Consider the following 20581-nt stretch of genomic DNA (forward strand, 5'->3'; position numbering starts at 1 on the left):
GAATATTCTACCATAGTAGGTTTTGAAGAACCAATATCTGAGATTTTAATGAATTTGAAAGAAATTGTATTGAGAAGTAATCTGTATGGAACTCGCAACGCATCTATCTACGTCAAGGGGGGATTTAGCTATTGTACTGTGAATTGAAGCCCAAGCCCATCCCAACCTAGCCCATCTAACCACCACCCGACTATGAGCTAAAATTGATAGAGAAGTATGACCTCCCCGTGTCACCCTCAATAATTGTGAGTCTCTCCAACAAGACATTTAAATATTTAGGTTAGATATTTGCATGGTATCAAAGTTGGTTTTCTATTCTATCTATCCATTCCATCCGATTACGTCCATATATATAGTTCCATCCAACCTTCATGTGAAGGGGTGTGTTGGTAGAAGATTCCCTCATCAATTACCCCTAAAGTTTTCTATCACCATATATCTTGGAGTGTGGATCAAGTTTTCGTACGAAAATCATTTTTATACGATCTGATTCACACAGATGGAATTCACCACAGGATTCTGATATGCTCTCGTATTCTTATGAGTCCCTCCACCCATGAGTTCAGAATTATACCCTTCACCTATTGTGAGTTAGGAGTTGAGACCCAAAGTAATTATTTCATATTATGTAATGTATAGAAAAGGAGTGTTAGCACCCAGGCCAGGGTACGTTAACACCTCTATTTCCATCTCTCTCCTCACATAAAATGATCTCATTGCTATCTTATATGTGATATTTTTTGACCGCACCTCATTGGTTGGTGTGCTCTGTCCTATAAGAACAGGTTAGAGCTAGTTGGGGTCGACGGGGTTTTTTTTACACCCCTAATTATTGATTGGCCTTTATTATCCAACTGGAGCCTTGTCTCACTTTGCATCAGATTTCTAATCAGACTCTGTTAATCAGTTTCCAACACGGGTTGCGCATAGATAGGTGCTTGATGGCAACCCGAGAGAAAATCTAAAATCTTCTTGTGGTGAAGCTTTCCCCCAATAATTCTTCACACGTCTTTGCCCTCTCAACCCTATTTTTTTTTTATTAAAAGCATATGGTGTGGCCGTGTGGGACTGTGGGGTTCATATTAACCCTTTGTACCTACAAATCACCATGGTAGCTGTGTCAATGCTTGGCCCCATCAAAAAGCTCAATGTCCATGTCCTCTTCGATAAGGACTTTTTATTATGCCTTTCCTTGACTTGAACATGCCTCTGTTTTTAACAACTACCCATTTTAAGATTTGGACGTTGGACGTACTTTGTTATGCCGTGTGTCCTCCATTAAATACCTACTGCGAAGGAATTGGAGGGGAGAGAGAAAGAGAGAGATATTTTTTATTTTTTATTTTATTTTGGTAAAATGAAAGATTTTCAATACTATTTTTTTTTTTTTGGAGTAATACTTGCAATGATTTTTTTCCAAAATTCTATTTTTATATGTGATCAAGGTGTATCATTTTTAATGTGTGAAATGGTCAGATTTGTTATATCACTCTTTCACATGACAAAACAGTGTGCACATTAGTAAATATGTAATTTTGCTACATTATTGTGTATCAAAATTTTAATATTAGAATTACAAAGAAAGAAGATGTTGAGGAGGTAGGTCATCCTCATCTTCCCCACCATATAGAAGATATCGGTGATAAAATGAAGAAGAAGAAAATTTTCCTTTTGATAAAGAAGAAGAAGAAGATGAAAAGCAAGAAAAAAGAGGAATATGATGAAGAATATATTTTTTGAGAAAATTACATTGTCACTCGCTAAACTTTGTCTTTATTCAATGTCACCCCTGGACTTTTTGAAATGTCAAAGTCACCCCCTAAAAATTCAAACAATTTCAAATCAATCCCTGCCATTAGCATACCGTATTAAGTTAATGAAAATCTTTTAGTTTTTTTACAATATGCCCTAAACACCTCCACCTATTGTGAGAGGACAATATTACCCTCCCTTTCATTTCTTTTTCTAAACCCACTCTCCCTCTCACTCTTCACACACTCATACTCATTCAAACAACAAGAAGGAAGACGAAAAAAAACCTGCAACTCGATCGTGCGATTCCCCTCCGACGTGCTAACCTCTCCCTTCTTGCGTGCGAATCAGGAACATTGTTCCCTACTTCAATACTATACTCCCATTGTATCTTTCTTATCTGCAAGCATCTAAAAACGCGAAATCAATTCGTATTGGAGCCCACTAGATTGCGTAATTCTGGCAGCCATTACAGTTACAGCTAAAGACGCAACATATAGCGATTGGAACTTGGAAGTTGGAAGTGGGAATTAGGAACTGGAAAGGGAAGATCTTCCTCAACAGTCAACATCAACATATCCAACTTAGTAAAATTTCTAGATGTCCTCTGATTGCAAGATCTTTCGATTTCTGCACTTCCTTTTTTTTTTTTCACTACACATTGGTCTGTGTCATGGGTCTTGTGGCCTTCCCATCACCGCACTCAACGCATTAACTTTAGAAGGAACTCTACTCTCTCTCTAGTCTCTACTGTAATACTGTTACGGCTTAAAAGGGTTGGTTATAAGTTTTTGGAAAAAGGTTTTTAAAGGGTTCTTTCAATTTCCCATTAATTAAGGTCTTCATTGCGCCAACGCACTCTACTTATGTTTCTGCACAATTAAACCAACATAGAACGGTTTTATCTTTCTGGGTCTCTCTCTTCAAGCTTTAGAACACAAGATCAGGATCTGGGCTCTTTGGAAATCTTTTTCTGTAATCCAAAAAGTGTTTTGGGTTGCATTTTGGAAAACCCAGTTAATATAATTGAAGAAATCCAAGGTAGAAGACTGCAAATTCTGGGTCAAAAAGGGTTTTCCTCTTTCCGAGCTTCTTTGAGTTTGTGCTGAAGAAATATATGATTTGCTGTTAATTCAGCCGTGCTTGCTGGGTTGTGGAGAATGTGCTTAATCTCTTTGGCTTTGTCTCAACGATAGTACTTGATTTTTTCCATCTTCTTCCTTCTTGTTGTTCAGATGAGTGTGAGTGAGTGAGGAGTGAAAGGGAGAGTGGGTTTAGAAGAAGAAAGAAAAGGGAAAGCAATATTGTCCTCTCACAATAGGTGAGGGTGTTTTGAGCAGATTGTAAAAAAACTAACAGATTTTCATTCACTTAACACGATCGGCTAACGGTAGGGACCAATTTGAAATTGTTTGAATTTTTAGGGGGTGGCTTTGACGTTTCAAAAAGTCCAAGAGATGGTATTGAATAAAGACCAAAGTTCAGGGGATGACAATGCAATTTTCTCATAATTTTTTTACTCTAAGAGAATAAGTCATAAAAGGGAAGGGGGTGGTTGCAAGGAACTTGCAGATATTTCATTGAGAAGTGAAATATATTTTGCCTAAAATGTATATATTTTCCCTTCCCTTCACTACCTTTTTCCCGTTTTCCTTACAACAAAATGGAGTTGAAACAAGATAATAGTGACAATATTAATAACATGTAAATAAATAAATAAACAAATTTATCTGAGTGGTAAGACCTTTATGCCCTCCTAGTATACGTCGACACTTTTTTATTCTACTCTTGTTTAACTTGTGCAATCTTATTTAGGTTTACTATAGAGCTAATATGAAATTCTTATTCCTCAATGACACTCTAATAAATGAAATAATATCAAGGACGTGCTACTAGTCATACAAAATTGTACTTTATTAACTAATTAAATTTTCATAATGTCCTAAACTAGACCATAATTGGAGGGAATAAAAGGTTTCTTCTCATGCATCATGGAATATTTTGTATTTTCTGTTATTTTACAAGGCAATCCCATTTAGTTGGGATAATACTGAGCTGAGTAGAGTTTATATTTTATATACTATTTAATGTTAGAGACAATTACCTTATTGAATATTCATTATAGTGGCCTTATCCTAGACTTAAGTAGCTAATAAAAAATAACAAAGTCAAAACATTATTAGAAGAAGGGATGATTATGAAATTAAAATTTGCATGAAATCAGACATACAATGTCCAGTGATGAAAAGGGATTCATTGAGATGTTAGAAATGAAATATGCATCATTGGTTAAAAACTAATAAATTGAATTATTGCACAAAAGGCCCTTTTTTTTCCCTATGGAGGAGAGGGGTTGGGGGACACATGACAAAAGACATTTTCAGGAGTATTTATAAGAAATGACTAACATATTGAAATGTAAAATTTAGAATTATATAAATATTAATATTATAGTTGAGGGTCTTTTGGAGTAATTGGATTCCTCTTAAAAGTATTGTAGGCATTGTTTAAGAAGTTAGAAAAGCATCAACCACTATAATATGCCACTAAATTAGGATTTATTGTCAAGCTAATCATTTTCAATTGTTCTAAGTAAAAGTATTTCCACATCGACCTCTTTCACAATAATTTTTTATCATGGGCAAAGGATCTCTGAACCTACAACATACTTTACACTAAAAAGCGTTGATTATTTTCCTTCTATTTAGAATAAAATAAAAAATTCAATGTCTCGTGATATTGTTCTTCACATTATCATTGATGTAGCGTGAAAGATTCCTCACATTGGTCGTGTGGGAAACCTTTCCTTTATTTTTTTGTTTAGAATGTTTCTATTATTAAATGTGTGATATAAAAAAACATCATGTATGAATTGGAACACAGAATTTCATGTGGCCCACACCCCATGAATCATGAGGTACTCACGGGTTTTACAAATTACAATCAAGGTGTTTTTTTTCTTTTTTCTTTAATCGAAAGTTCAGTCATTCAGAAAAGTGGAGAGAGAGAGAGAGAGAGAGAGAGAGAGAGAGAGAGAGAGAGAGAGAGAGAGAGCAATGTCTTGCATTACCAAGCTGGCTTCCGGAAGGATCTAAACCATTAATAATAAAGATTTAAAGGTAGAACAAATCCCTGACCCCACACACACACGCAGCCATTCAAGACTAGACTTATCATAGGCTTATTATGATCAAAACCCCTTTTATTTTTAGATAGATTATCATAAAAGAAAATCTAAGAGCAAAGTATAGAGAACCACATCAACATCATAATTGTTATAGTTGCGTTAAGTACTTTCCAGATCAAATCCAACCACTTTGTAAATTAGTAAATTTCAATTCTTGCCCACCTTTGATGACGAATTCAATAGCAAAACCAGTATATTCTTCTCAGTAGTAGACTGGTAGTACGAGGGAGTTTTTGTTTTTGAACGATCAGAGGAAGACGACGAGCTTCTTTCTGAATTCTAATAAGCCTTTTCAAGTACGAGTTACCAACTTTCAATGCTTCATCAAAGCTGCTACCCTTTATCGAGCTCTTCGCCCATCTAGCTGTAATTTTGTACCATTCATCCTGAATCTTGAGGCAGAGGTGCAGAAGCGATGATGAAACATTCAAAGTTGAAATCGATTCATGATCCGTCAATTTATGATTTATTTTCTGCTTCCCACCACCCACCCTTTAGAGGTTTTTCTTCAGTTGCAGGGAACTTTTTTCTTGCTTCACTTGATCTGAACTCATCTCTCTGCATCTCTTAAGCGGAGCAAGAAGAATATTAATGGTCATTTTTTTATTTATTTTTATCTCTTCCCTCATTCTTTATAAGACAAAAGGAGCTTAAAAACGCAACTATCGGTGGGTGTGGGTCACATGACTCATCTACGCCATCGTAGCCATGTGACCTTCTCTCTCTAATAATCTCTCATCCTGCAAGAAGCCCCAGAAGAAGGGGAAATTTTAAAATCACCAAACCCCAACCAAACCTAGCAAGAAGAAGTGAAGAACAGAAAACAATCCCTTTTCTCTTTTCTCTTTTCTCTCTTCTCAAGACAAAAAAACGAACCCCAACATCCAATCTTGGTTTCTTCGTATTCATTTCAAGATTCAATCAGCACTGAAAACCCCCTCTTTACAACTTAATCCATTTCTCATACTCTCTGATTTTTTTCCCAGTTTGATTTGGTATTCTTTAATTTTTGCGGAAATGGTGTTCAGAAGAACATTCAAGAGCAGACGCTTATATTTGAGGATGAAGTTCTTAGACCGCCATGGAAGACACGATAAGAGCTTCTGTTACAGATATTTCAGATGGGTTCTTTCGTTTTCTTTAAGCCTTTATTTCTTCAGCTCTTATCTTATCAGTAGCTCCAGCACAACCTCATCACTGCATAAAGCTACAGTCTCTATTTCGCGAACCAGCAGCGTTTCCCGAGCACTGTTCGAAACCAACACGACGGATCTGCAACAACCCAGAAGCCAAAATCCAGTCTTGTCTCGAGGTTTAATCCTCTGACTAAGCATCTTCGATCTGTTCGTCTGGTTATTTCTATCATTTGGGTTTCTTATTCCATTTGATTCCCTCTCTCAGGTTTGTTCAACGATCTAAAGGTATATATCTACGATCTCCCCCCGGAATACAACAGTGACTGGCTGGCAAACGATCGGTGCAGTAACCATCTGTTCGCTGCGGAAGTCGCGATACACAAGGCTCTGTTGAGTAGCGATTTACGGACGGTCGACCCATGGGAAGCCCATTTTTTCTTTGTCCCGGTTTACGTTTCCTGCAACTTCAGTTCTGAGAATGGGTTTCCGGCGATTGGTCAGGCGCGGCCTCTGTTAGCGTCAGCGGTTCGCCTCATCTCTTCTAAACTGCCGTTCTGGAATCGAAGTGGTGGGGCTGATCATGTTTTCGTTGCTTCCCACGATTACGGTGCCTGTTTTCACGCTATGGTGAGTCCAAAAATCTATTTTTCTGAATTTTTTTTTTTTTTTAAATTGAAATGGGTCTTTTAAAGTCTCGAATGGATTCGACTAATCAGTAGCAATGCGTCTTGGATTCTGAAGGAGGACGAAGCGATCGCAGATGGGATTCCGGAGTTCTTGAAGAGATCGATTATGTTGCAGACATTTGGAGTCAGATACCGGCATCCTTGCCAAGAAGTGGAGAATGTGTTGATTCCACCTTATGTGTCGCCGGAGAGTATACAATCCACGCTCAAGAGGATGCCGGAGAACGTCAAGAGGGACATATGGGTTTTCTTCAGAGGGAAGATGGAAGCTCATCCCAAGAACGTCAGCGGACATTTTTACAGCAGGTAGTCATTTTTAAGTCGAAACACCCTTGGAGAAAACCTCCATCGTTCTCAATCGTCTTCTCTGCAACTTGAATTTAAATTACATAAGTGCCCCTGGACTTCAGCCGTTTTCGTTCCTCGCGAGGATGAAAGTTCAAAAATTTGTCTATTAGTACGAAAACACCCACGCTGTTGACTTTCTATCTAGAAAGATACTTTTCCCCCTCTGGGGGTGTTTTCGTAAAAAAGTGGATAATCATTTGAAGAGTCTTAAAGGTATCGTTTTTTTTTTTTTAATAATTTTCAGGCGAGTACGGACGGTCATGTGGCAGAAGTATCACCGGAACCGGAAGTTTTACCTGAAGCGGCACAGGTACGATAAGTATCAATCAGAGATCGTGCGGTCGGTCTTCTGCCTCTGCCCGCTTGGGTGGGCCCCGTGGAGTCCGAGGCTGGTGGAATCGGTTGTCCTAGGCTGCGTCCCAGTCATAATAGCTGACGGCATCCGATTTCCCTTCCCCGACGTAGTCCGGTGGTCGCAGATCTCGCTGACGGTGGCGGAGAAGGATGTCGGGAAGAAGCTTGGAAGGATACTGGAGCATGTGGCCGCGACAAACCTCTCTGACATCCAGAGGAACCTGTGGGACCCAGTGAACAGGAGGGCCCTACTTTACAACAATGAGATCGACGTGGGTGATGCGACGTGGCAGGTTCTGCATGAACTATCCAAGAAGCTGGATAGATCGTATAGGATTTCGAGACTTTTGAGCCAATGATTTTCTGACAGGTGCGCTTGAGGATTGCTATTGAATCAAACGGGTGGCATGTAGGCAGGTATTGATATACTGGTTTCTGCCAGCCTGGACGCTCATACGGAGGCAAAATAATAGAGGACAGAGGGCGGTGGGGGTCCGATTTCGAATAGGCTTATATATCTCTTAGGTGGGGCCCATCCACCAGAAAAGCGCGGCATTCGTATGGTTCATTAATGAACCGTAGATGTGGTAGGCAAAGTCACGGAATCATCAATACCGAACGTACGGTGACAGCGTTTTGGGATTCTGGAAAACATTTCCCGTCCTATCTTGTCCTCCGTTCATGCCTTTTCCAGCTCAGGGCTTTGAGGTAAATATTGTAATTTTGCTCATATTTTGATACTGTAGTGCTGTAGGCATTACCTTTCAATCTTTTTCATTACAACTCAGCAAAGAAATGTGTAGTAGCTAAATTTCATTCAATTCAACAATGACATGTGATTAAGGTTCGGTTCAATTTGGGTTTGGTTCATATGATTACACAATTTTAAGTCTTTAATATCAAAATCAAATCGAATTAAGTTTACTTTTTGAAACCAAATCTGGATCCATTTTTTCCATTCAATTCGATTGATTATAAACGAGCGATTTTAGGTTCCAATTTCTTTTTGGACTTGTTTCTTGTTTATCCTAGGGTATCAATCAGTGAATTTGATCTGGTTTTGGTTAGACTGAATCAATTTCAGGATGATGTTAAACCATATTGGAACCAAACTGCTAAGCCAAATTTGGCAACCCCTAAGAATTGTAAATACCAATTATATGATTGTTTTTCACTGCACATGGGTGTTGAAGGAATCTTAGTTCCCTGAAAATTTATTTATATTTTTGGGACTCTTAGGATTGGATTCAATTTCACTATTGGTTGATATATTCGCGTGATTAGGTTTGATTTGATTTTTTCCAACTAGTGTTGACCGATCCAATCGGTTTGGACCAGAAATTGGCAACCCTAATTTGACTTATGGGCTTACCACTAACCAGCAAGAGGGTGGCTGGCACGAGCTACCTGCCCCTTCACTCTTTTTCTCATCTGCAGTAACCGAACTAACTTCTGATAACATCTAACTGTCAAAATTATTTCTTTATGTTCTTAACAAAAATTTAATAAGAAAAATAAAGTCTCACTCTAAAATTATAGAACTACACCTACCCATGACTTCTTGCATGCAAATTTTGATATATACCTTTTTTTAAATAAAATATGACTGATTGATACTTAAATAAGCTAGTTTCATCACCATAAAAATTGTTATAAAACGACGAAGCTGTAACCACGCTAAGCAATGGGTTGAATTTTAAATTCTAAGCTGGGCTAAACCACACTAAGCAAGTTGGATGGAGTATTGATGAAGTTTGGAGTGATGATGTTGCTTTGGGAACTCTGATCCAATCACCAACCCTTAGTTTATGGCCTATAAGTACTTTTCAGTTATTACTACATGTATATAACTACAGGACCCTGATATGCTTTAAGTTTAGATCAGTCGATGAGAGAGTAATGTTTGTCAAAAAATGGGTGCAGCCTCTAACAATCGTCTCCCTCTAGGTCATATGATTAGCTATGTCTAATTACTCTACTTAACTTAAATTTTAATTCTCTTAAAAAAAATCTATAAATTATTAAAATAGTAACAGATTAAACCTGAAAATACATTCAGCTGAGTCATTTAGATCCTTATTAGGAGCGTGGTCTATGCCAACGTTTTCACGTGTCTATCTGTAAAAAAACCTCCTTACCCCTTATTTGAGGGATGGAGAAACAATGCTAGTGCTCCTAAGCAAAGAATCACTTCCCAAAACATATATACAACAAAATAACATTAGATATATAAGAATAAATATAGGTTAGTTTTAAAATATATATATATATATATATATATGGGAGAGGGATAGGTATGCCGCCGATATCAAGTATGCTAGCGGATAGCACCAATAGGAACACATGATGGAGTATCATTCAGGAAGGATATGAGGGTCATTTCAGAAAAAGGAAAAAGAGAGATAGACACAATGGGTGCTAACATACTTGATATCAGCGGTATACCCAACCTTTTCCCTATATATATATATATATATGATAGTTTCCATCGATTTCAATTGAATTGGCCAAGAATGGTTCAGATTCGCTTCGAATTGGCTTAACTCGATTGGACTCAATAAGTGAAGAATTAGGGTTACTCTAAATGTGCCCATGGTTGATTTCGAGTCAAATCAGCTAATTCTGTCACTTCTATTCAGAATGTGTTGTAGACCCAAAACTATTCTGAGAATGAATAACAAACAGAGCCTGTAATCATGAAATAATTCAAAACTGCTAACTTACAAACCATTCCACAACAAATAATTGGATTCCCAGAATCCAAACAAAAACGCACCCACGTTCAAAGCTACTTGACAACTCCGGCATCTCATCCACAACCCGCCAGTAAGCCCCTGAAAAATACAAATTTTCTTCATCCTCTCCGATGATATTTACATGCCCACTTTATTGCAAATGTTGCTCCTTGGTTGTTAGAATGGTGCTTGCCTGCTTGGGTTTGGATAATTATTTGCTCCATGACAGAGGTAGTGATCATAGCCCCAGCCATAGCTCAACAGCCAGCAACATTTCTTCAAGACCAACAAGCGATAGTGACACATACCAACTCGAATCCACAATCCCAAGTGATTATAAGGCAAAGGCTTCCTTCCACTAAGTTACCAACCCCGCTGGGAGGTTAGGATGAGTTTAGTTGCACCAATGTAGCATGTTGATTGACCATTATTTAGATGCAGCCACTGCATTCTTGTTGGTAAAATGCTCATATGTCAATATAGAAAAATTGAATCATTCGAGTAGTTGGCATTTCACAACGTTTTATAACGCCAAAAATGAATTTCCATTGGGGGTGGGGGTATTTTCCATTTTTTTTTTTTTTGGGAGGCAGTGGGGAGAGAGGTTAAAGGAACAGGCAAGATCATGAGAAAGAAAAATCTCCTTGTGTAACCATTTTAGTTCATCAGAATTAATACTTCACTTTCTGTTTTCTCAGGGAAAAAGAATAAGAACGAAATAAAAAGGAAAAGCAGCCAACAGAGAAAGGATCCCTACGAAAAGGACAGATTCACAGACGTACATAAAGAACTTAATAGGAATAAGAATCTTAGATTCCTTCCAGTTTATGATACAATGCCATGGGAGCTAACTCTTCCATCTCATCTCTCGTCAACATCTCTCATCATCTGTACAGCCAAGTTAGTACCACAAGACGCTATAGATCATAAAAACAGCTTCCCCATTCACAACATATATGTCAAATCTCAATATTAATATTTAGTATACCTATTACTTCTGGATAATCAACCTGGACTGACTAAACAAGGGGCTGGTGAAGGTATGCTGCTGTACACTGGATGTCTGGACTAGAGAAGTTCCTACAAGTACTGGTAGACCAGCCATTCATTTCCAGCCCATCAACATCTTTGTGACTTCCTCCTCGATCTTCTCCCTCGGCACTGAAGGGCCATCCCCTTCATCAAGAAGGATTCTGTAAACTTCCCATTCCCGATCCCCAATAACGTGCCTCCCAATTTCGGCCTGTAAAAGTGATCAACATATTTGTTTAGAGTAAATAATATTGAAAGTTCCTCACTAGTACACCCATCAATTGCATGGGACAAATATAATACATCAGATAAGAAAGTACCGTGAAGATGCACGTATCAAGCATCTTGAGTGCAAGGGTGATGTCAAAAAAGACAAGGGGCCGGCCCTTGCCAGATAACTCTACAGGGTTTGCAACCAGAAGTTCTGTGTCTGGACCTCGGCTAACCACAGTTACTCTTAGGGGACAAAAAACTTCCAACCCAAGGCGAGACTTCAACGCATTCTGCTTGCTTGGATCAACTATCTTCTTTCCATCTGCTTGCATTATGAACAAATCCACCTCACATTGTCCTCTTTCTCTCATGGAGAAACGACCATAAGAAATCTGGGAAAAATAAAATAAAACATAAAGACTTACGATTATTAAAGAATAAAATCCTTAATAAAGAACAAATCCACCTCACATCTCTCTCTCTCTCTCTCTCTCTCTCTCTCTCTCTCTCTCACACACACACACACCCCTTTCTTCTTCTTCTGTTTAACAGAAAAAAGAAAACGAGTATTCAAGAGTGTCCTCTAATTTTCATTGCATGTTAGTGTCCAATATGCATAGAAACAACCAGAAAATGACAAATAGGTGTGTTCTAATTACATAGGTAACAGTCAAAAAAGGACAAATAGGTGTCTTTTTCAAAATTTTATAGCACTGTACACATTCATACAAAAATAGGTACATAAATATATAATACACAAATTTGTCAACTAGAATGCAAACCCAGTGCACATCATTCTGTGCCACATAACTATCGAGTTATAGCAGCAAGACTTCTGTGTTATGTCTACAGAATATTACAGGAACTTAAATAGTCTAGATAAAATCTTACATAACAGGAAATGTAGTATCACTAGTGAAGAGAAGAGGGAAAATAAAACAAATTCTAACCTAACAAACTGAAAAATTTGAGGAATTTGTACCCAAAAAAAAATATATATATTTTTTAGGAATCCGCTGATGAATGTTAAAGTTGCTTGTTACCTGGATATTATAATCCTTCAAGGTTCTCATAATATCGTAGAGGAGACCTTTGTGATCTTTGCAACTTATTTGGACAAGTGTGTGAGAAGGGCTGAGGGAATTGTCCATTGTAACAGAAACATTGTTGGCGATTGCAGACTCACTTGGATGATCTTCAGGAAGCTCTAACCTGAACATATCTTCCATGGCTGCAACAGGAAGAAATGAGGAATTCTGTAAACATGTAACAAGTTCATGACTAGCCAATTCTATCTCACAACTGATCAACGCATCACCCAAAACATCTCTCAAATGATCGCAAGTATCATCCTTCCTCTTCTTTGTATGCATCAGTTCCCTAATAAAGGATCAAAATGTAAGAATCTAAGCCTATAACAAGATATGAGTAGTTGTATTGAGAAATCACAAAGAACGGTTGCCAGAAGAACTTTGTAGCATATATTCTAAAGCTAATCCATTTTGCAAGCAATATGATAGTGAAGTGTTTTGTGCATACTGTAAATGTTAGCATCAGAACTGTCCAAATGCCAAGCACAGTCTAGATTCACCAACGATATCCTAACTACTTGACTACTTATCACTTGTAAGTCGAGACCTTCAATTTCTCAAGTTCCTTTTTCCCTGCCCACATTCCTGACATTCCATATGAGGGTTGTTCATCTGGTGGTTGCATTTTTGCATTGGCCATGGTTAATTGACACTGCGTACCACATAGATGGACAACCGGCACTGTGACCACATATGGAATCCTCCTCAACAAACTCTTCGATCAGGTAAAATGTGTAGAACTGTCCAAATGCTAAGCACATATAGAACTGTCCAAATGCCAAGCACAGTCTAGATTCACCAATGATACCATCCTAACTACTTTACTTATCACTTGTAAGTCAAGACCTTCAGTTTCTCAAGTTCCTTCTTCCCTGCCCACATTCCTGACATTCCATAAGAGGGCTGTTCATCTGGTGGTTGCATTTTTGCATTGGCCATGGTTAATTGACACTGCATACCACATATATGGACAACCCACACTGTGACCACATATGGAATCCTCCTCAACAAACTCTTCGATCAGGTAAAATGTGTAGAATCACCTGTACAAAGCAAAAAATAGCATTCCAATTTTTTTTGGTTACCCTCTCAATAATCTATGGAAAAGCAATTGACTGGGTCAAGATTAATAATCAGATTGTGATGAAACAATGTTCCATTAATTTATTTTACTTTTAATAGATACAATGTTTCAAGAATGTTCATCAAAAGGGGAGAGGTTTTCAAGGAGAGTTTGCAAACACCACAAAAGGGGAAACATATTACAGCCCAAACTAATGGAACTTGGTCACCTGGTATCTTGAAACATCTTTGCTTACCAGGTAGGAGTGGAAACATTGGAGAGACCGCTTCGCAAAAGAATCTTGTGGCGCAGTGAAAGTTTTCCCCTTGAGGTTTCTGGCCCTCGAGGTCTTCACCTAATTGTGGAAGAGGGGAGCTGAGTTGAGTATCAACTCTCAACTCTCAACTCTCAACTCTCACTTGTGCACGCCTACAAGATAGCGAAAAACTAGCCCATTTTCATTTCCATGTTAAACAGTTTAAAGGGATAGAAAAATTTGTCCGAAAGCTTTAATGATTTTTCAACCTTTCTTTCTTTTTACGTAATTTGATTCTCAAATATTAGCAAAGAGAGTCGAACAGTTAGTGCTCCTTAATATTACTGAAGAAATTTATGAGCGAAGGAAGCATAAATCTTCCAGTATGTTAACTTTTAAATGATTAGGGTTGGTTGAATCTATTTACCAAATAACCAGATCCTTTGTTGCTAAGATCTGCTTAGAAACATGTCGCTAACGTGAGTAAAACTAAATCCACTGGAGAGGCGCAAGATAGGGAATGGATTCAATTTCGTGACGACTGGACAAGATAAACAACCATAAAATTGGATAGGAAGAGATGTTGCAGGGACAGCAAGCATGTTAAAGAGGGTTACAGCAACACATATGAGAGAAATTTCCCAAATACCCTTATCAAGCACACTGCTTCTAACACCCTCTTGTAGTGTTTCAAATCTATCAGTTTGATATAGTTTCGTTACAGGACCAAATCCATATTTCTAGGACATTATTTACCATTGAAACAGAATTTTTATGACTAATTCCTAGAAAATTGTTTTACGCTGAGATCTTTGTAATCGTACACTCACAGAATAAAATAAATGGCCCCCAAGATGAAATGCAAATGGAAAGCAAATAATAATATTTAACATGAGGTAGATTAGCATACACAACTGTAATTCGCATTTCGCATACATGACCATGGAACCTGGCACGTTCCCACACTCAGCTGATTGATTGTAGTGTCCTCTCAATTAGCCATAGCCAAAAAGTGAGCAATTGCATAATCCAACAACGTGCCAATTAATATTTCATAAAAATTCTGCCATATTTTCACAAATTCCAGTCCGTTGATTTAAACATTCAAATTATTGGCCATGTAACCCTGTTTCTGATGGAGATGATCTCTCTTTCCACATGACCAGTAATTAAAACCTCCCAATATTCTTAATCAATTGATCAGATTTTCCACCCACAATGTTTTGTTGCCCCAAATTAAGAAACTTAATGAATAATAACATTTCAATATTGTATTAATCCTAAAGGATAAGATGATTCTCACCAACAACATTCATTCTACCTAAATTGGTGGATACCAATAGCACTCAGGAAAATGCAAGAAGATAACAGAGCATATAATACTTTTCTTCTATGTGGGAGAAACTTGTAAGGAATGAAGCACCTGGTGTCTGTGATGAAGAAAAGGTCTATTACTATTCCATCTGGAGTGGTCGATACCTTGACTCTCCTGATTATGAGCTCAAGCTCGCAGAGGACTTCGGTAACATCTACCAAATTACCAAAAATAAATAAATAAATAAACATATAATGATATAAAGAAGAAAGAAAATGTTAAAACACCGGTACAACAACATTAGGACAGGTGGAAGAACAAACAATCTGAATACCAAAATCCAAGAGATTTGTAGCCACCATCCAAAGCTAATTAAAGAAAAATAAATAATGCCATGAAACCACCACATACAAGCAAAATAAAATAAAATAAATAATGTAATGCACCAAAAGCATATAAGATTGTAAACCCCCAATCAAACTGAGCAAGAAAACTTGGCAACCTTCGAGAAATTACAACAATTTCCAACCCCACAGCAGAACCCAGAAAAAAACAATCACGAAAAATGAATGAAAATACCCACAGAGAGGCAGGAAAAAGAGGGAGAGAGGAGAGTTACCGTGCAAGAGCCCTCTTCGATCAAAACAACAGAACTTCAAGAGAAAAATGTCAGGAGGCTTCTGCTGCTGCTGCAACTCCGACCTGTAATAGTAAATTACCGAAGCGGAACTACAGGAAGGGCATGCCCCCACAAGTCTCCTTTTTAATAAATCCCACCTCGTCGTGGGTTTTCCTACGACCCAGAACACGATGTAGCACCACATCCCATCCGTTGAGAAATCTTCACCACAAAATCAAATGAAAAAAAAAAAAAAAAAATATATATATATATATATATATATATTAAGCACACAGGCATCACAAAATTAACACCCAGAAAGAAAATGTTCGGGAAAGAACAGAAAAAGAAGAAGCAACAACTTTTCCCTTACCTCCTCTTACAATATTCAACCCAAAGAAGAGTATTAAACGGCAAAGATCGCAACCTAACCCAGTCTTGTCAGGGCAGTTCACAGTAATGACACTAGGATTCCCTTCGTTCTCTGGCGGCGTGATAATAACCACGTCGTCATAAGGAATACCCATCCTTCTTCCTCTCCAATCTTTCCGGAAAGAAAAAAAATCACAACTTCTTTCTTGCCCTTACACAACTCCCCCTCAAATCTTCTTGCTCTGTTCTTCTTCTCTCACCGACAATGAATCTGTCTCGGAAGCAGAAGCTGAAGCAAAGAAATATGCGTTTCTTACTTCTCCTCCAATCCACCGATCGATCCGAAAGATTATGAAACAAGAGAAAAAACAGAGTAGTAGAGATTAGGTTTCCTTTCTCTCCTTCACATGTTCTGCTTCTCTCTCTCTCTCTCTCTCCCTCTCACTATCGCACACACTTGACAATACAGTCTAACACTGTGAAGCGATGGTGGGTCTCTCCCTCTCCTACTTTTATATTAGAATCTCCCAAAGACCGAATTCCACATTCTCCGCAAATGAGATATCGTCTTGTTCACAAGACAGGAGTCACAGGACTCAATACTGAACGAGTCAGACTCACCGAGTTTCATTCCCTATATGGCTATATAGCTAATCACGAATCCCGATATCTCATCTCCGCGATTTTAGATGATACTAGTAGTGTAGTGAGATTGCTGCCGCCTTTGGTAGTTGTTATCGCGTCCGCATCTACTGTTATACACTTACTTTTCTTAGTATCATACTTAATATCTTCTTCCCTAAATCATCCTCCTCTTCGACTTTGGAGACTCAGCAGCCTTACAAAGGCGCCAACCACGTGTCGGATTTTCTCGATTGGATCCTTCACGTGCCTTACGACCTTTGCGTTGCCTTCAAGAAAAGTCTTCATTCCGTTTTCTCGCTAATTACTCTCCCCCCGATATCCTCGGCTTTCAGATTTGAATTTTTATTCGACAGCTACACTCCCTTTATAAACGTCCGATCAGAATCCTAAAAGTTAGATATTTGGGATCTTTTGGATGGGCTTGTACTCTTTTTGTCTATTTGCTTTTTAGCCTCATTGGACAGGCAAAAGAACGATGAGGTAAAGAGACTTACGAATAAAGATGGGTGTGCGTCCACGTAGCACCACCGGAAGCTTCATAGTTTGAAAATTAAAATACAAGTGGGCGATGGAGAAGGCAGAAGGACATGGAAATGGATACCAAATCAGAATTGATTAATATGGGTTTCTGTCTTTAACTTCTACCCCATTGTTATTAACCTTTTTTTTTTTTTTAGTGATTATTTTATGTGACGAGGGAATATGACGTCCGACGTTTCCTCAGCATCTGTCTCAGCAAAAGCCGACCACTCCCTGTAATTTCAAACCTTCCAATAGGTAACAACCACATGATCTTGAATCTTGAATCTTGAATCTTGATCCCCCAACCAAATTCAATGCGGCCATTATAAAACGGGTCCGTCCGAGAATGGATAAAGCCCAAAATATTGATTCTGGTTCCGCTACTACTATTTAGAGTGTTTTCAAAGACATTTCTGCTATCAAAAACGGTGGATGGATATGTGTTGCCTGTTGAGGGTTGAGCAGGGTTTATAACAAACCAAACTCCGGATCTGGATTTTGGATCGGTCCTATTCTTGTCCAATTCTTATCGGATCAGAATTTAACGGGATGCAAAAAACCCTCTTCGGTATCATTTTTCCTTTTGATTTTTGTTCATAAAAATTGTTTTGACTACATTTGGTATCATTTACTGTGCTTGTTTCTAATTAAAAAAAAAAATAAAATTTGGTAAAACACAAAAACCAAAAAGTGATCAAGAGTTATTTATGTGTTTTAGCAAAAAATGATTTTTAGTTGTTTTTGTGCTGTATTATAATGAGCATATGTTTAAAGGTTCATTATGGAGGGGTAAAGTAGTCATTTGTTTTATAATTATAAATCCAATCCCTTTGCCCCCCTCTTCTTTAGTCTAAAGTGGAGAAAGAGAGTTATAGGAAAGATGGGTGAAGGGAATCTCTTCACCCATTTACTTAAAAAACTATTTTATACATAGAGATATCAAATTATTTCTCAAAAAAAAATCATTTTTGTCAAGTAGTTATCAAACCATTTTTATGTTTTGATAAAAAAATGGCTTTCATTAATGATTTTTATTAAAAAAAAAAAAATGATACCAAATAGGGCCAAAGTAATCAACCTTCAAACAATTCAAAGAGCATTTAGAGTCTCAAGATTTTTTATTTTCCTTAAAAGATAAAGCTTACAGCACGAGTGTGCAAATTCTTGTGCACACACTCTCACATCCCACTCTTGATCCCACATTCTCTTTCTCTCCTCATTAAACATTTCCTACTAGATGACAATTCATCATTGGTGAAAAACAACACTCTTGTATCCCCCCCCCTTTATGGATGGAATCCTATAGTTATTATTTTATGAAAAGTTACCATCCATTGTGAACAGAAAAGAAAAAGAAAAAAATGTTATGTGTTCCACACCGTTACTATCCCTTGTTACTAGTTGAATATATGAAATACCCTTCCCTTATTTATCCACCCACGATTTTAGGTATTGATATCGGATCAGTTGTATGGACCGACTCATATTGATATCAGTTATTATCAATATAGATATCAGATGGATACGGATTAGACAATATGGTATAGACATTCATTTTTTCTGTTAAAAAATTAATTTTTTGACTTGTTTATTGATACCATGAAGTTAGGAACAAAATCCTAATGTTCAAAGTGAAGAAATACCTCTTTTTCATTTTTATATTTTAATAAAAAATAATTTAATTCAACCCCCACACACCACAACCCCACCCCCCCCCCCAAAAAAAAAAAAAAAAAAAAAAAAAGAGAGAAGTATGTGGGTCAGAGTGGAAAATTTGATGCTTCCAGGTCCTGAGGTCGAATCTAACATACAGGTTATCTATCTACCATTCTTATTTTTGGTAAAATCTATCTACCATTCCTAACCCTTTTCTTAAAAGAAAATGAATGTAATTTTATATAATATATCAATGGAACGGGTTGGTCCCCATGTTCACGGACTGGTTGCTTTGTCGGGTGGCAGTAGTGGGCCCAGAGTCATATTCCCATATGGGCCCATACCAAATGTCAAAAGAAAATTGGGTAATCTGTCAACCATAAACAGAGAAGAAATAGACAATTTGGGCCAACGGAGATTTCCAACTAGGGTTTAAAAACACGGAACCGGGATCCAAATCGTTCCTGGCCGATTTTGATCTGAATCGGATTCCAATTTAATTAAGTTGCATTCTAAACAGCTAAAGGTCTTGCCCAACAGCCATTTAGTGATCTTTGTTTCAAACTCACTCATCTTTCTCTTTAAGAATTGGAAAGAAAGATTTTAAATTAACAAGTAGAAGCCAGAATCTAGTATCTTTTTGGTATCAGAAAGCATGTTAGTGGAATGGATTATTTCTCTTCAAGAATAAAACAAAATAAATAAATAAAAACTCTATTTATTAGTATTTGGCTATTTGGCAATGTGAAAGGTGTTTTAGACTTGTGACAGAAAGAAGGCGTGTGGGGGGTGGGTCCACTGAACAGACCAAAGTTGATGAAGAAAGTTGTTGTCACAATGTCGGCAGTTTTGGGTGTTTGTCAAAATCGACCTATTTTTGTTTTTTTCCTATTTTTTGTTTTAAAAAAAAATTAGAAACACTACAATCATGCACCAAACACAAACACAAGACTCCGTTTTTTTAAGAATGATACCAAATGGGCTCTAAGGCAAACATAGTGGTTGTGGATGTGGATCTCAAACAAAGATGCGCTCTTTGAAATATGATCCTCATTTCTCTCTCTCTCTCTAACTTTTTTCTTGTATGGTATATCCAATCTGAATGGCCAATGGGACTTTACCTACAACTACAAGATCCTCCTAGGCCGTGTCGAGGGTTGGAACCCTTTGAGATGTATGTTCATGTGTTGGGTATTGTTATGATCCTATATTAGTTTATGGGAGTTGATTCACATCTATTTCTTATGGGAATTGATGTGGGTTGATATGGTTTTCAATCTCCCATCTTGTAAATCTATTTATGGAGTTGAGTTCTTCCAGAAGCGTAACAATGGTGCCAGAGTGAGAGCCCCTAAGAGGTTATCGGCCCTGGAATAGATGTTTTCATGCCTTAACTCTAATTTCCATATAAAAATTAAACGAGTCAAATCAGCCAAAATCAGGATCGGCGAATCTTACCGATCCGATCCCAACCCATTCCTATTGTTGAAACCCTAGAGGGGGAGTTAAAGGAGTTGAGACATAGTTGCCAATGGGCCCAGCAGGGATTAAAAAAAAAAAGGATTAATGGGCTTGGAATTGGACTTCCACGGGGTTGGT

General features: G+C 37.7%; 2 protein-coding genes across 2 annotated transcripts; one reads left to right on the forward strand and one right to left on the reverse strand.

Annotated features, from left to right (window-relative positions):
• Positions 1-5059: 5059 nt before the first annotated feature.
• Positions 5060-8318, forward strand: LOC122081981 (probable glucuronoxylan glucuronosyltransferase IRX7). The gene is made up of 4 exons (XM_042649436.1): positions 5060-6251; positions 6341-6702; positions 6817-7067; positions 7354-8318. The coding sequence occupies exons 1-4, from the start codon at positions 5957-5959 to the stop codon at positions 7820-7822; spliced, it is 1377 nt and encodes a 458-aa protein (XP_042505370.1). The 5' UTR covers positions 5060-5956; the 3' UTR covers positions 7823-8318.
• A 2659-nt stretch (positions 8319-10977) lies between these two features.
• Positions 10978-16646, reverse strand: LOC122081982 (ACT domain-containing protein ACR10-like). Its single transcript, XM_042649437.1, has 6 exons — positions 16161-16646; positions 15788-16009; positions 15277-15382; positions 12487-12823; positions 11551-11835; positions 10978-11441 (listed from the first exon to the last, which is right to left on the reverse strand). Exons 1-6 carry the CDS (start codon positions 16312-16314, stop codon positions 11304-11306), a joined length of 1242 nt encoding a protein of 413 aa, XP_042505371.1. The 5' UTR covers positions 16315-16646; the 3' UTR covers positions 10978-11303.
• Positions 16647-20581: the final 3935 nt, after the last annotated feature.

This window comes from Macadamia integrifolia, chromosome 6 (assembly GCF_013358625.1).
Source record: "Macadamia integrifolia cultivar HAES 741 chromosome 6, SCU_Mint_v3, whole genome shotgun sequence".
Lineage (NCBI taxonomy): Eukaryota > Viridiplantae > Streptophyta > Magnoliopsida > Proteales > Proteaceae > Macadamia > Macadamia integrifolia.